The sequence below is a fragment of the Parasteatoda tepidariorum genome, chromosome 8, assembly GCF_043381705.1.
Source record: "Parasteatoda tepidariorum isolate YZ-2023 chromosome 8, CAS_Ptep_4.0, whole genome shotgun sequence".
Lineage (NCBI taxonomy): Eukaryota > Metazoa > Arthropoda > Arachnida > Araneae > Theridiidae > Parasteatoda > Parasteatoda tepidariorum.
Window position 1 is genome coordinate 51308706 of NC_092211.1, and position 17316 is coordinate 51326021.

The 17316-nt window shown below is 28.3% G+C and overlaps 1 protein-coding gene across 3 annotated transcripts in view; it reads left to right on the forward strand.

Annotated features, from left to right (window-relative positions):
- The window catches only part of LOC107456992 (zinc finger SWIM domain-containing dorado), a 59337-nt gene that overhangs the window by 6767 nt on the left and 35254 nt on the right, over positions 1-17316 (forward strand). For 2 of the 3 annotated variants that reach the window (XM_043047858.2, XM_043047860.2), the window contains exons 2-7: positions 5756-6257; positions 10417-10524; positions 11759-11912; positions 13875-13969; positions 16125-16300; positions 16386-16493. In XM_043047858.2, the coding sequence (XP_042903792.1) occupies positions 6080-6257; positions 10417-10524; positions 11759-11912; positions 13875-13969; positions 16125-16300; positions 16386-16493 (819 nt within the window). In that variant the 5' untranslated portion in view covers positions 5756-6079. Of the gene's footprint in view, positions 1-5755; positions 6258-10416; positions 10525-11758; positions 11913-13874; positions 13970-14186; positions 14214-16124; positions 16301-16385; positions 16494-17316 lie in introns of those variants that run through there. The other variant, XM_043047861.2, reaches the window with a different exon arrangement.

The window sequence follows — 17316 nt, forward strand, 5'->3', positions numbered from 1 at the left end:
TTTTGTGCAAAATTTTTCTGCACATGCATTTGAATATAAATTTCTGAGATTTTAAATCTGTTATTTTACCTTAATTTTAATTAAAAAATATTTTAAAACCTGCTGATTACCTATAGTATAATTAAATTTCAATATAATGCATGGCAACTGTTGGTAGTTTTGAAGTTTATATATTTTCTTGGCAAACTTCAGTTTTTGACATTTTTGACGGGTTTTTGACGGTTTAAACCAGTATTATACCCTTGTCATGTCAAAAACCACTTTTTGACGTCAAAAACCCAACCCTGCAATTATTGCATTGATGCTAATTTTCTCGATTTCATTTTAACCTTTTATAACATATTTTATTTCTAAAAAAGGTTATTTTATGAATCAACTAGATGTTAACATTTAACTTTACTGTTTTGTTAGTAAATATTTGATTTTTGATTCAAAGTTCAAACTGTGTAGTAATGACAATGTCAAAAGTTCATAAATGTTGCTTACATTCCAGAGATGATATTTCAGAAACTGTTTCTCCGTTTACCCGAAAAAGCTTGCAAAAACTGAGGAATGTATGGAAAACATGTTAAATGATGTATGAACATAGAATATTAAAAAAATTTATTCATATGTGTTTATTAGGAAGAAAGGAAACAATTTTTTTTTTTTTTTTTTTTTTTTTCGTTCTGCACTGTACAGGTTTCAAGTTGGGCAACCAGGTGACCAAATTTTTAAACTTAATTTTTGTTAAGTGAACAAGGTATCATTTTAAAGGTTAAAAACTGAAGATTTAGAAAATGACTTTTAACTTATAAATATCTTTTCTATAAGTTATAGGCTGTTAAATGAAGGGTTACATCATTTGAAATTTTTAACCATGATAAGTAAATCTCTAACAAGTACAGTTTTTTTTTTAAAATTTACACTAATAATAGTGAATGGAAAAATTAATAATTAAATTGTAGCAAAACAGGATATCTTGCGCAAATGTGTTAAAACATTTCACATTTTGATTTACAAAAAAAAAATTCTCAAGATACACTTTTGATATTTTACATCCGACACCAAAATGCATAATTAATTGCACTGTGCCACTAGAATTTAACATAAACTATTTTTCTGTTTAAAGCAAGATTCTATGTCTCATTTGTATACTCGATTTTGATTTTGAAAATACTAAATATTTTTATTGTAAATTAATAATAATAATTATTTTTACATCAGGCACCCTTTTCATTACATTTGTTTTTATTTGTTTCCATTTCTTATTTCACTTATTCTTTATAAAATGAAGTGAGATATGAATAGAAACCATCTAAATATTCTTTTAGGTTAATTTACAATAATGTATTTTATCTCAGTAGCCTAATAAAATTTGTTTAACTATGTACTTAAAGTTATTTATATTAAAGCTTAAAATTGATCAATGAAGTTTTTATCTATTTTTTTAATTTCTTTTTGAAAGCAACTCAGTTTTAATTTTTTGAGAAACAATTTAATTTTATTTAGAACATTTTAAATCAACCATTTTGCTTAGAGCTTGAAAAGTGTATGTATTTAGAGAAAAATAAATTTCAAAGCATTCTGTAGTTATTTATTTTTTTTTAGAAAAGTAACTTGGGCCCATAGTCAGAAACCGTTCTTGTGTTTAAGCTCATGCTTATACTTAGGTTAGCACAAATGTTTGTTAAAAGATTACCATATGCATTTAGATATAAAGTACCAAACCTTGCTAATACAAACAAAGGCGTAGTTAGAGCTCATGTCACTGGAGACAAACTCAGTTTTTTTCGACACCCTGAGAGATGTTTTGACTTATCCTCCATCTGTCTGACAAAGTCAGACAAGATCCATTTGACCGATAACCCTCAGAAAATCAAGAACCAGAAGGGGAGAAAAGACCCAAGCAGTTCAGAGTGTGTCTTGCTGAGCTTGATATTTCGAGCAGACTGCAAGGATCCTGCTGCCCTCAGAGAACGAGAGACTGTTTGTGTGTCCAATTACTACTATTGAAAATGCCATTCGTGAGACTCTGTCATAGGTGAGAACAAACGAAGAGCCTTGCTCTTTGCTCGCATTCCAGTGGTGTCAGGGAGGGGTCTTCCACTCCTTTGAAATTTCAGATTTAACCTTAGGTTGATGTTCTGGGTAGTTAAGGGCCGAAGAGGAAGGTGTAGAGTGACTACAACCCTCCTTGACTAAGCGATCTGCTTGCTTATTTCCATAGATATCAGCGTGAGATGGAATCCACTAAAAATGAACATCATGGACCTCTGAAATAAGTTTACAAAGAATAGAAATGCTAGTTGTATCTCCAGCTGTTAAGGTGTTGAATCGTGGCTGTCCCAGTGTATGTCAGAAAGAGCTTCTTAAGCTAAACAGAAACAGTTTGTGGAAGATCATTGGTCTTCTCACTGGACACTGCATCCTCAGGAGACACCTATATGTAATGGGTATCGAATCTAATCCTCTTTGTAGAGGTTATCATCTTGAAGAGGAGGCTTCACGATATATATACTTTGCGATTGTGAGATCTATTCTGTTCAAAGATGTGAGCATTTAGGGCTACACTGCCTTAAAGCCTGGGAACTGCAAGATGTTCCTGTAAGGTGTTTGCTGAATTTCATTTCAGCCATAAGGCTTCTTGTTAATCATGATTTAAAGTTTGGGTACAATAGACCTCTGGTTGATGTGCCCTACTCTTAGCTGCCCAACCTCTAAATCTATCTATCTAAGGTGTTGAAGGGAGCTACGACTATCTGAAGGAGTCCAGAGGTCTCTGAAGTCGTGCTCATTGAGAATGGTTTCAAGACCTTGTTCGATTGCAATAAGTTCGCTTTTAAACACTGACGAGAAATCAGGGTTGCGGAGGCAGATAGTGAAAGATATATAATGCTATATATAAATAATTTTATATGCATATGTGACAGACTTAAGGGAACTACAACTTTTAATTAACATAACTCGTCATTATATAAACATTAATTCGATTTGGTAAAAAACTGAGCAGTATATGCTACTAAAGTATGTAGTTTCTATTACACTTAGATGTTTAGTGTTTTTAATTGAAGAATAAATGTTTATTGTTTCACCAATTTGCAAAAAGTAATTTGAAAAATAATAAACCTACATGCATAGCAAACTACAACAATAACCACACATTCTATTCAATTTCTAGGTAAACGGAATAAAAATTGTTATTAATTAATTATAGAGCCTGTAATTGGTAAATGAAACTGGAGAATGGGTATGAAAAAGAGATAAAAATTTATTCTGGAATTCATATGAAATTTTTTTTCATAAATTTGGCACATTCTAATGCAACAACTAGAAACATATGCTCTATTCTTGTTCACCACTAGCCATGTCATTAAATACAAATCAAATGTATATCGATTAATATCCTCTACTTTGAAACATCAGATACAATAGATAGTAAAAACTGTAAAAAAAAATTTTTTTTGAACTTTATACAGGCAATAAATAAAGTTATCAAATTATCACTTTCCCTTGTGAAAAGATCTTTTTTTCTGAGAAAAAATTGTTATAGACTAATAATACAGTGAAAAAAAATCATTCTTTTAATGTACAGTAATATTTTTTTCAATACTAATTTTGTTTTTATTGTATATGAAAATAACGAATCGTTTGGGCTTTTTTTCCAATTTTTTTTTTAAACAGAAACAATTTAGCGAAAGTCTTTTTATTTAAGGATTTTTGAAATTATTAAATTTAAGGAAATATTGCTTAAATATGAGTTCTATTTACATTGTTGTTAATATACTTTGCACAGTTAAAATTAAAATGAGTGATTTTTCAACTAACTTTTACAAGATTGAAAATGTTATAAAAGACATTGATTTATCCATTCCAACAGGAAATAGAAGACAATGTAAATCTAAAGAAGCTATTTAATTAAAAAAAATAATGTTTATGATATTAAAATTAAGGTAATTTTCCGTCATTATAATGGTTATGATTAACCCTTTGCTTATCGCTCTTAGTATGATGAAGCCAGCCATTCTGGGCTACCTGTTATACCAGCTGTGAGCAAAAGGTTGCCAACAGGCCTGTGTAGGGGGCAGGGAACTGTCCTTGCTTCAGAAAGGTCCTGGGTTCGAATCCCGGGCAAGGCATGGATGTTTCTTTCTTTCTCTGTGTGTTCTATGTCCTTTCTCTTTTGTGTGTGAATGTGACCCGCTCTGTAAACAGGTTGTGGTTATGTGAATGGCATGGCAGAAATTGAATTCCTGGCCATAGATGGCGCCACTGAAAAACAGGAGCAATCGCACCCCAATTGCCTAAACAGGCATAGGACAACAAAAAAAAGCAAAAGATTAACTTAAAATTGTATCCAACTTTAAAAATTTGCATCTGACACTGAAGTAAAAAATTTCAAATTAATTATGTATCGTATTTTACAAGTTAAGAGTTACATATAATTTTTTATTCAAATTTCAGTCAAATTTACATTTAAATTACAAACGAAAGTTATAGGCAATTTGTAAATAAGTAACCATTTTTTGCTTTCGTGCGATTTACATCCAACACCAACAATTTAATCTATTTAGTTTGAATTCATTTTAATCTGATTTTATAAAACAAATTGTTTTTTGATAGGTTATTATGTACTAAATATTTGATATAAAAATTTGAGGATTATAATCTTATGTTTTATGAGACAGTTTTTCTGAGAAATTCACCAAGGAATTGGGCAGTTGTAACAACAAAAGCAATAAACTAATCTAAACTAGGACACCATGTGATTAGATTAGAATTCTTTAAATGTTCTAATTTCAAATAAGATAAAATAAAAAATAATAAAATTTAAAGAACTTTATATGGTTTTTTTTTTTCTATAGAATATTCAACAAGAAATTTGACAATTTTGTCTCTGTGAATACTGAAAATCTCTTAAAATAATAATGCTATTCAAAACAAACGTCATTTAAACATTTGACTTTAAATATTGGTTTAAAGAAAATTGAATTGTATCAATAAATTTTATAACGAGCACTGTTTGGATAAAATACAGTATAAAATGGCTCTATATTTAAAGGTAAATTAAAATAAAAATTTATTAATGTATAATTGCCTTGAAATATTTTCTTTTGTTTAATGAAAATATATTAAACCGTACTTATCCAAGGTTTTTTGTGTTGCTCTGTATTTTCTACATTTTGTGAAAAAAACCACTTAACACATTAAAGCATTTTTATTCATTAAAAACAATATATTCTACAAGCTGAACATATTTTCTCCACATCTATCTTAAATTTTTAAAAATTAATGTTGTGCCAAAACATTAAAAATTTAAAAATCAAAGAACTAAATCTTGTTAAGTTGCTAAAATAAATTTAGTCTAATTCTTTTTTTCAAAATGATGTATTAAAAAAATAAAATTTTAAATAAAATACTTTATAATATTGACAATTTTCTTGTACCCACCTACACTTTATGATAAGAAAGAAAAAAAAAAGCATGCTGACCTGAAAATTTTAAGATTTTTACTGGAAAAATCAAGGAAATTTGAAGTCTGATTTGAGTGACCACCCTGATCTTCCAATTAGAGTGGAAATTCTTTTTTTTTACTTAAAGATGTCTGTGTTATCAGTGATCTGAAATGTCATTTCATATTTATTAAAAATTCTAGATTTAAAGATTTATTCTCATCTGTGGAAAACTAGCATTAAGTTATTAAAATTGAAATGTTTTAAGTATATATTTTGCTTTTATTGCATGTATCTGAAATATTTTTTTTATTTTATTACAGGGTCTAGATCATGTTAATGTTTTCTGCTGGGAGTGGATTAAATCAGTGTCTTTTGGACACCACAGAATTTGTCCTCAGTAATCGTGACATTGCTTAAACATTTTATCTATCTATTTCTCTGTACATATATGTTAATCTAAGTGCCTATTTATAGCAGTTCTCAGTGACAGATAAGTGTTTGGAGTTTTTCTCTGTGGTTTTATATTTTATTTTTAAATTTTACATAAGCTGATGGTCTGACTTTTTGTGGGTCAAGTGAATTAGAACGGCTTAAATCTGTCTGAGCTGGAGCTCCTCAGTAGAAGGCCTGAAGAGGCTGGGGGAATGTTTGATTGGGATGAAGGAGATAGATTCTCATTTGAAGACAGTGATCGGTTCGAAGAAGACTCCTTGTGCTCATGGATTAGCGAGCCAGAGAGTTCATGCAACAACTGGCGTGGCTGGAAGAAACAGAACGGCAACAGTTCTGGGACTTATCATTTGTTACATTCAAAGCTAAAAGGTGACTTTTTATATTGAAATAAATAACACTGTTATTCAGGGAATTTTTTTTTATACCTTTGTTGTTGATTTGGTTATTAATTTGTTAAAAAACTGTTAGGAGAATTTTGATCCAGTTCATTATGTGCTAGCTTTAAAGAAAATCGCAAAAAGTTTTTTTATTATTTTCTTTTCAAATTAAATCATTTTTGTGACTTAAGTTTTGCATTTTTTAGTGCAAGACGTATCTAACACAATTTTACAAACTGCAATTCTGTATAAACCACACTACCCTTGTTGTATGGTTTATGCAGAAAAGAAATTTGTATAACTACGAAAGAACTATTAACTTTTTATATTATTTGTGAAGAGGTTAAATTTTCAAAAGCTGACGGAACTCAAATTGATTAATTAGTTTGTTCCTATTTCTAATGCTGCAGAAAATTTCTATTTTTTTTTCTTTTTTCGGATATAATAATTAGGGCTTAAGTGCATATTTTGTATTTTTAAGTATTTGTATCAAAAAATAATTTTAAAGCATTTTACTACTGATCAATTTTAGATTAATATTACCATATTTCGTAATGTAAATTGAAAGTTAAGGGAAATGATTTATATAACACAAAATTTCATAAAATGCTAAGCCCCAGGATTCAAGGGCTGTGTTATAAAGATCGATTGTAATTAAAATAAATATAAAATTTTTAAAAAACTGCAGTATATATTACAGAATATTAAACTGTTGATAGGGTGACCCGGGGTAATTCAGGATCACTCTGTTTCTGGGGTAAATAATGATCATCTAAGTTTTATTTTTTTTACATTTGAGACATGGACAAGAAAGCTTGTGCACTTAACTAAAGTATAACTATATTCACTTAATAATAGTTTTTTGTTTAATCTAACAAAATAAGTATCTTTTAAAATGCTTTCTGCATTTTCCATTTCAAAGATGGGTTTCAAAATGTGCATATTTCTGCAAAGATCCCCCTCCTTCTCTTTATAATAAATATTTTGAGTTACTTTCTTTTTCTTTGATATAAAAATAGTGTAAGCTTTTGTTTAATTGTTTCACATCTACTGTAAACATTATAATTGATTATAGGAAACTATATCAAATGTTGCCCCCTACAGATGGGGTAATTATTGATCACTGGGGTAATTCCTGATCATTGTCATTTCTTCTTATAAATAGTATAAAAAATAGCTAATAAATAGTTAATTGTCTTTTCTTAAATAACAGTTCATATTTATTAAGTGGAACAACTATAAAATATATTTTAACTGTAATCACAAAATTTGTTTTTAACTGTATACAAGACAAATGTGTTCTGATATGCACCATTTCTAGCTTGTCTTACCTTTCTTCTATCTTAATTTTATGTGTGTACATTGTTAGAATAATTTTTAAGTTGATAAATTAACCTAATATAAATATGGTGAGAAATTATAAGCCTAAAAAGGATACTAAGCTTCTAGAAAGCAAAAATAGTGAATTTCTTTTAATGATTGAAAATGAAAATTTCAGTGTGAGAGCTGCTGCCAGAGCTGAAGAGTTAATCTTTATTCCTGCTTTTAAATAAAACGTTTTATTAGCAGCTTAAACATATCTTTTTGGTTTATTTGTTTGATCTTAATGTCTTATTTGTTAATTACCATTGTATAATTATTTTTAAACAGCCCATTTACTATAAAAACTGGTGATCAGTAATTACCCCAGAAATGATCAAGAATTACCCCGGAAATGATCAAGAGAAGGGGTAATTCCTGATCACTAAAAATTTAAGATCTTTTAAATTCTAATTAGATTTTCAAACAAAAGAAGGTAGCATAGGACTCATCCCATATAGCCTCAAATTTCCAGTAAATATTAAAATTCTATCTTGAATAGCTTTTTCACAAAATAGATGTTTGCATTTTTTGATCAGGAATTATCCCAGGTCACCCTACTAAGAGGTCTGAGGTCCGGTTCTACTGAACGGATCTCTGGGTTCGTAGTTGTCCTCATATTGCTAATAAAAAATATTCTCTTCTTATATACCTTGATTTTTAGCATTATATCCTGATATTCTTGATTTTTTCCCTATTGTTTATAACATATAATGAACATGCCATTTTAATGAGCATGCAATTTTAAAAGAATCGTGGATTTTTTTAAAATTTCTTTCACTAGATAAGAACTTATAAAATCTAGACTTATCAATGTCAAATCTTGTATGTTTTTATTCTAAGGTTAAATCTATAACATGTTTGAAGTGAAAATCCCTTCTTTATCTGCCTCTTTCAAACAGAAGAACTAATTATTGCTGAATCAGTATAGGAACAAAAATCTTCTTATTTAAGTTCACCCTTTTTTACACCCTTTACAGAATCGTTTTCTATTTTTGTCATTTTATACCCCTTTTCATCTTAAGTTAGTAACAAGCACTTTACCCCAAGATCATGTATAGCAGGTGTCTTACGCATAGGCTACTGAAGATGACCAAATTTTTTATAGTACAGTAGGGAACCGTATTCCGGATAACTGATTTTTCCGGTTTTCTGAATCGCTACGAAAAGCCGTTTTTTTATTGTTAAAGCCAACTAAAAAAAAAAAATTTTTTTTTGGAAATAATCTTAAAAAGAAGAAAATATGATGGAGCAATACACNTTATCCGGAACGATCGGGACCATCGCTATTCCGGATAACTGATTTTTCCGGTTTTCTGAATCGCTACGAAAAGCCGTTTTTTTATTGTTAAAGCCAACTAAAAAAAAAACTTTTTCGGAAATAATCTTAAAAAGAAGAAAATACGATGGAGTAATACACTAATGATTATTTCCAAAATGATGGTAAGGTAAACATCTTTCAAAAAAGAACGAAAAATCCTAAAATCTTATGAGGGAAAAAAAAATAAAAAATTTTTTAAATGGCGAGAAAATTTATCGAATTTCTTTCCAGTTTTTTGGTTTTCCGATTTCCGGATAACGGGTTCTGTACTGTAATAAAAATAGTTATAGAAATTTAAGGCTACACACTAATTTTTGATTGTAAAGTTTTCATACTCTTCAGAACATAGTCGTGTTGAATGTTTATATCAATTTTTTACTTTATTTAATAAAGATAGAACTTAATAATCTTTAAAAGTCGCAAACATACGATATTTCGAATTAAGACAATTTTACTCATCGTTAGGACCACCCTTTCTTTTCTAAACTTGTATTAATCTTTTGATCATCTTATGAAAAAGAAACTCAGCTTTCTTTTCTGTCGAAATTTTTTTCTTAGTTTATCCAATTAACAATTGGAAAATGATGTTAAATATAAACTTACTAACATTTTTGAGTAGTAAATTTTTTTATCTTGTCCATCAAATTACAATGAAAGCATTGTTTTTTTTCTTTGTAATACTCATATATGATGGAAATATATTATATTAATGAAAGTACCATTTACTTAAGGTAATTTTTTAATTTCAAAGTTTTTTTTCTTTTATTTTAATGATGTTTGCTCCCAGATTTCAGTGTATTATTTTTTTTTATCATTTGTTTATTTTGTGTGCATTTATTCTTTAATTATAGATTATGATTAAGTTTTGTAATAATTTATTGTCCCTTGAAAATAACTATAATCACCTATTTTGCTTTAAACTTTGATCTATTTTTATGTTTGGGATTTCATTTTCGGAGTCAAGAAAATTCATGTTCCGAAATTTCTTCCCTTATAACAAAATGCATGCACAAAACCTCACCTTTTTTTAACTGTGCTATAGGCGACTAACTGGACAAGCTTGTCTAATTATTAAATTACGATAAAACAGCATTTCTGAGCATATTTCAATGGAACTTTTGACTATAACTAATAGTAACATGAAATTAAAATATATTAGAAAAATAAAAGTGCAAGTTCAAAGTCACATGAATAACCTGCCCATAATAGGAAAGCACCCGTAGCAGGGTAAGATGACATTTCCGGTCACGGTTTCTTAAGTAATTCTTAATCCTTTTGATGACATACTTCACCTAGATGCTCATCACAATATTTACGTTACACCTTGCATACACCTTAAAATTCTGCTAACTTAAATTGTGTTGCTGCTAATTTCAATTGACTATATTTTTGCACTTTTGATAACTGATAGCTAATTTGAATGGAACGTCTCTGAGAACTGTACAACAATAATATTTGTTCTTATTTGCAGATGTATCTTCTGTTCAAAATGCTCTTCAGGTTCGATCTTCTGAAGATAGCAGTTCTGCTCTGCCTGGTACTCTTATTGGGCAGCAGTCTTCTCACGTAAATGGCTCTGGTGCGTAACTTCTCAACATCCTTGTGTTGTTTTATTTGATATTTTGTTGGGCCATTTTTAACTTTTGCTGTGTATATAACTTTTCAACTTTGGGTAACATGCATAATAACTTTTAATCCCATGATCTGAATTATTCTAACTAAATAGGAATTTCTAATTCTTGTCTGGTATGTAACTTTTCAACTTTCTTGTGTTTTATTTAATATTTTGTTGTGTCATAATTAACTTTTGCTGTGTAACTTTTCCACATTGGGTAATCTGTATAATAACTTTTAATCCTGTGATCTGAATTCTATCTAATTAGGAATATCTCATTTTGGTAAGTTATGATAGAAAATATGCTTAATAAACCTGTTTCAACTCTGTGCTAAAAATGCTGATGTTAAATAAATTTTTTAATTTTGTTTTTTTCACTTGGAGACTGAAATGAAATTTATCTTTTACCGAATTTTTGCATTTCAGTATGTATTAATTTGAGAGCTGTTATGTTAATTGTTCTAGAATGACTATGTTTGGGACTCTCATTTAATTATTCATTGTGTATTGAAATGAAATTCAGAAAATTTTGGACTAATAAAGATATGGGAATATTTTATTTTGATTCCCGTTTCTTCAACTACAATCGTAAAGGCGCCATAGGGTTTTTGAAATTAAAAAAATATACACAATGTCTTACTTGGCAGTTACTACGTGTATTGCCCTTGAAATTGGCTCTGTTCAATATTTTTTTTAAAGTTTCATTTGCTCTATTGCTTGTAAATAAAAACTTTAAAGCAGGTATTAGATCTGGATGTCTGCCAAGAAATATTATGATAATTGCAAGGGTACATAAATGTGATTATATGTATGGCTTATTGAAAGAACAATGTCTATGTATGGGGAAAGGCTATGAAATTTGTTCCATTAAAATTTCTAACTTATACCATCTAGTAGTAGTTCAATCAAACTGCCAAAAAAAATGAAATTGCTTTCATTGAATAAAAACCATGGCGTAAACAAATTAGTACTTATTGCCAATTTTTTTTTCTAGAAATTAAAAAATTTAGCTTCTTACATGATGAAGTGATGATATTAGTTAGAATTTTATTTTTAGAATGATCTCTAAATATTTTGACTAATATAATTCTAAAAAAAAAAAAAAATTTACATGTTTTTCATTCTGTTTTATAATTTCTACTTCTGCCTCTTAAGTTTTGATCAATATTAAAACAGCCAGTTTACCTTTTTTTTGTAGATGGACAGCTCATGTCACTCGTAGAACTTTCTGCTAGAGTTGTAGCTTTTCACATCCCATTTGAAGTGGTGGAACATGTCTGCCCACCTGTTCCAGAACAGTTACAGCTACGTATTGCTTTTTGGAGCTTTCCTGAAAATGAAGAAGACATTAGGTAACATTCTTACGATGTGTAATTTATTTATGTTTCTTTCTTTCTTCTTATTTAAATAAATTTATTTATTGGCTACATATTTTTTCGGTGTTTATGCTTTCGTTGATACCTATATAAATGACTTAATGCATAGCTGCCAACTCTACTGAGTTTTCCAGTAAACTACTGGATTTTGCCAGCTTTTCCTGGCCTACTGGATTAATAAAAACTCTCCTTGTTTTTGTACATTTTTAAAAATTTCCTAGAATTGAGTAAATTTCCTTAAAAATTCCCTATTAAAATAGAATTTTTGCGCAGATTATTGCTTGCTTGAATATTTAAATAAGTGTTATTAATACATAATGAAGCGAGTCTCATTTATAAAAATCAGTTTAAAACCCTTTTGTTCTAAAATTCTGAGTTTATTTTTAGTCCCTTTTTTTAATTAATTAAAAACTCTTTTAATTATCTAATCTTGATAAATTAAATGCCTATTACTATTCAAAATTATGACTAAACATAATGTGTAACATTTCAAGTTCATTTAATGTTAATCATGACAAGAAAATATTGTAGTTTTTCTATTTTGATGACTGTAAAAATCTTTAAAATTCCCCATGTGTAAAATATTTAGTACATTTAGCAGCATTTATCATAAAATTTATATTATTTTGTAAAATCTTCTGAATTTTTTTCTCATCCATGTTGGCAGCTATGTATGATGGAATAATTTTGGATTTTTTTAAATTTGAAACCAGGTCAGAATTTGTTATTTTCATATTGGGTTTGTTGTTGATCTGAAAATCTTAAAAAGGAAAAATTCTAACTTATATTAAGCAGTGAAAGGTGTATTTAGATTTTTAAATATTTTAGAAATGTCTGAAATATATATCATAAATAATTTAATTTGAAGCCATTTTGTAGAAACATTCTATAAATTACCTTAACTAAGCATTTTCTACTGGAGATACATAATGGCTTTCTATTGGAAAGCCAACATGTAAGATCACTCAATGCATTATCCTAAATATGCATTTTCTAATGGAAAATGAGTTTCTTTCTGTGAGGTTTTTTCCACCGTAGAAATAACTCAACTCTAATTAGAGTTAATAGACAGTTGAATGCAATATGAAGGAGCATTTTACTTTTTTTATAATTTCTATGCTATAGCGGCTATTTTTCTATGTAACTTGTAATTTATATTGTTTTAATTAATGAAATATTTGCAAAATTTTAGTAATCTACAAATTTAATTTCAATCATCAAATTGTTTCATGAACTTAAATTAATAAAATTTCTATTATTTGTATTTTGATTAAAGTTACCTATGTAAATCTCGAATAATCTTAAACTCTATTCAAACTTAAAATATTATTTTAAATGGCTTTATTTCAATTTAATTCAATTAATTATTATTGATTTAATTTTAATGAACCAATAAATTACAAACTTCTGTAAAGCAAGTGCAATAAAAAATATCCCCCTTTTTTAAAACAATAAGTTTAAAAACTAAATTAATTAAATAAATTAATAAAATATTTGAAAACTTAAAATTTTATGCAAGACATTATAAAGCCTTTAAAATGTTAAGTCTTGGACAAGTGCCCTATCTACTCAGGCCATGAGAATGATCCTAGAAAGCACTAATTTGCATCCAATGAAAGTATTTGCATAAAGAAAAAAAAGGGGGGGGTTTTTTTCCAAAAAGGATTTTTTTTTTAAAATTATTTATTGTAAAAATTTTTAATCTTTGATTTTGTTCATATGTATAATTCTATAACAGCCATCTAACTATTTTCATGTGTATTTGTCTTTGATATTTCAAGTTTAATTGCTACTTTACCCATCAACTGTTGATTCTAAGTTTAGAAATGTTTGTATGAATTCTCCTAAGTAGTAATACTGTTAAATAGTTTATTGCTTATGATTGTTCATTTATTTTAAACCTAATTGTATTATGTTTTTTTTTCTTTTCTTTTATAGATTATATTCATGCTTAGCTAATGGCTCAGCAGATGAATTTCAGAGAGGGGAACACTTATACAAAGCAAGAGCTGTTAAAGAACTTTTGCAAATAGGTAAAATAATTTTACATTTAGAAAGTTTCATTTCTGTTTTTTATGTTAAATTGTTTTACTGTCTACTTATTATTGATTGAGTTAAAGTTGGTGATGTTTTTAGAAATGGAGTTATAAGTAAAAATATGAATAATTGTTTGTTTTATTTGTTTACATTTATTAATTGGACATTAAAAGTATTAAAAAAGTAAATACAGTATCAACTTAAATCAAGCAAGAGCTGTTAAAGAACTTTTGCAAATAGGTAAAATAATTTTACATTTAGAAAGTTTCATTTCTGTTTCTTATGTTAAATTGTTTTACTGTCTACTTATTATCGATTGAGTTAAAGTTGATGATGTTTTTAGAAACAGAGTTATAAGTAAAAATATGAATAATTGTTTGTTTTATTTGTTTACATTTATTAATTGGACATTAAAAGTATTGAAAAAGTAAATACAGTATCAACTTAAATCAATTTCTTTCAAATTTTAAGTGTTAAATAAAACTTATTATTTGATGTATGATTGGGAATTAGTTAATAGATTATGTAACAAATCAAGCTACATTAAAGAAGCAATTCTTTCTTTATAAAAACATTTATTTGGACAACCACACATAAACTAAGCAAAATTTTATTGAAATATCTGTAATGGGTTAGTAATAACCTTGCAAAATAAATGGAAAAACCCAAAACGAGTTATTGTGAAACTTAAATTCAAAACAAAAACTATTTTCATCAAAAATCAACAACTCTCTGATGTTCCATAAATTCGCGATCGCAACGCTCGAGTACGCCGTCTAGCGGGAGCCTGTAANCAATGCTACACGCTACATTAAAGACGTCTCCAGAGTAACTGAATGACGGTTCATCTAGAAATCGCAGGTATGCGTCTCATACAACAACGCCCCCTATAGTTCGTTGCGATCGCGAATTGTTTTGTTTTAAATTTATCTCATTATATAATTTTTTTCATTCATGCTTTTGTCAGCCATATATTTATTGAATATTTGTAGACATTATAATTATATATATTTGAAAACTGTCCAGCTAAATTTTGCAACAAAATAATCATGTTTTATTCATTTGACGTCTAGTGTAACACATCTAAACTTTGAATTATCTATTCAGCTTTCATCATTTTCAAATTATGTGGCTCATTCAGTATATATAGTAGAATCACAATTATCCAAACCGATTTCGGATAAATACTTCCGTTAACTGAACTCAATTTAGGAGACTTTTTCTTTCCTTGTGGCAGTTTTTTCCTCTCCTTTTTCAATAATGTATTGTTGTAATTTAACTTAAAAATCTCTCTTTTTTTATTAATTCTTTCTATATTCTTCTTTTCTCATGTTTTCCATATTCCTTTTATCATCTGAAAAGAATTCCATTCCCACCACTATCAGTATTGCACCTCACATACCAACATCGTAACAAAGTCATTCGCTCTTAGATAAGAAATTCGAAAGCCAAATTTAATTTTAATGCTATAAGTGCCATTACTGAAAAAAAAAACTAAATTTTTTGGAAATTATCGAGGAAAATAAATTAAAAAACAATCTAGTCAGGGAAAGTTTTAATTTTTTACAAAAAACTTGAAAATTCCTAAATACCTGGAAAAAAAACCAGTCTCAGAATTGTCAATAACATTAATCAGTTATTGAGATTAGATTTAAATAATTGTAACCTCTATTACAATTACTTTATAAAATTCCACCTTTTAGTGAAAATGTTCCATGTTTCCATTCTCTTTCTATTATATGTTTTTTCTCACAAAATCTAATAATTTGACATTATAAATTTTAATCAAGGTTCCCACTAATAATAATAATAATAATAATATATATATATGAAATATTCATAAAAATACCAGTTTCTTGAAATTGGTTTTAGGTCAGTTTTATTTTGATCCTTCAAAGCAGACTCATTGAAATTTTAAAAATTTTTTTTGTTTTTTTCACTTGTGTTGTAGCTCACAAATTAGGAGAATTTTAGAAATTGTTATGTTTCTAAAGAATAATTTTTTATTATTTATGTTGATTCTCTTAAAACTAATCCTATTAAAATAATAGATCAATTTTATTTTCTGGCACTTATGAAATTTTTCTAATTTTATTATTTCTGAAGAACCTTAGTTTCTAACTTGCTTATGGAGAATACTTTTTGTCTTAGGGTTCCATCTCAGTGCTACTATCACCCCTCCCCAGTCTCTATCAGTCCCTAAAGGTACCTGTAATGTAGCAGTTACTTTTGATCGCTGCCGTATTACATCGTGCACTTGTACTTGTGTCAGTAGCGCATCTTGGTGTTCTCATGTTGTTGCTGTGTGTTTGTCCAGAATTCATCAAGTAAGTATTTTAGTTATTTGTTTAAAAAGTATAAAATACTGTTTTTAAATATAAATTCCTATTATTTATTTTGATTCTATTACAGCCTAATCATGTTCGCCTGCGAGCACCTGTGTCAGAGTCTTTATCTCGTCTACACCGCGTTCAGCTTCAAAAATTTGCTCAGTATTTAATCAGTGAACTACCACAACAGGTAAATAAACAATTATAATTTATCAAATTTACTTCAAAGATTTACTCAGTATTTAATCAGTGAACTACCTAACCACAACAGGTAAATAAGTAATTATAATTTATCCAGTTTATTTTAAAGGTGATGGGTTTTGATGCTACTTTTTATTTCACAATATTTATTTTGTTAACTTCAAGATTATTAACAATTTTGATAGCAATTTCTATGTTTTTTTTTCGCAGTGTAAGATTTCTTTTAATTATCCACAACTTTATTTTCTGGATGAGTAATAATGATTCATGAAACACATGTTCAAGTTGCTGTATTTTTCACTTTTTATTCAACCTAAATATAATTTATATGCTAATTTTGTGGTCTCCCAGATATTTTCTGATCAGCACTTTTGCATGCTTATCTTATCTTAGAGCTTTTATATAAAAATGTTTTTTAGGAAAATTGGAAAGAAAAAGTCGGAATATGCACTTGTTGAAAATTAAATACAGTAGAAGTCCGATAATCCAGCACGTTCGGGACCAGCTCGGTGCCGGACTATCGAAAATTCCGGTCTATCGGGCTGTAATTATACGAACAATTAGGTTAATAATTAAACTAGAAAATACATACAACAAAGTTTATTTTACATTTCATGTAATGTATGTACAGTCCGCAAAAAAAAAAAAGATATCACCCTGAATAACTTTCGTTCTAATGATCGGATTTTCACGAACTAAGTGTCAATCTTAATGGTCCCTGGGGATGACCTCAAATATGCTAATTAATTAGTGCTAACTATTAATTAAGTTACGAAATCAGACACAAAAACGTACTTTCTCTGAATAAACAT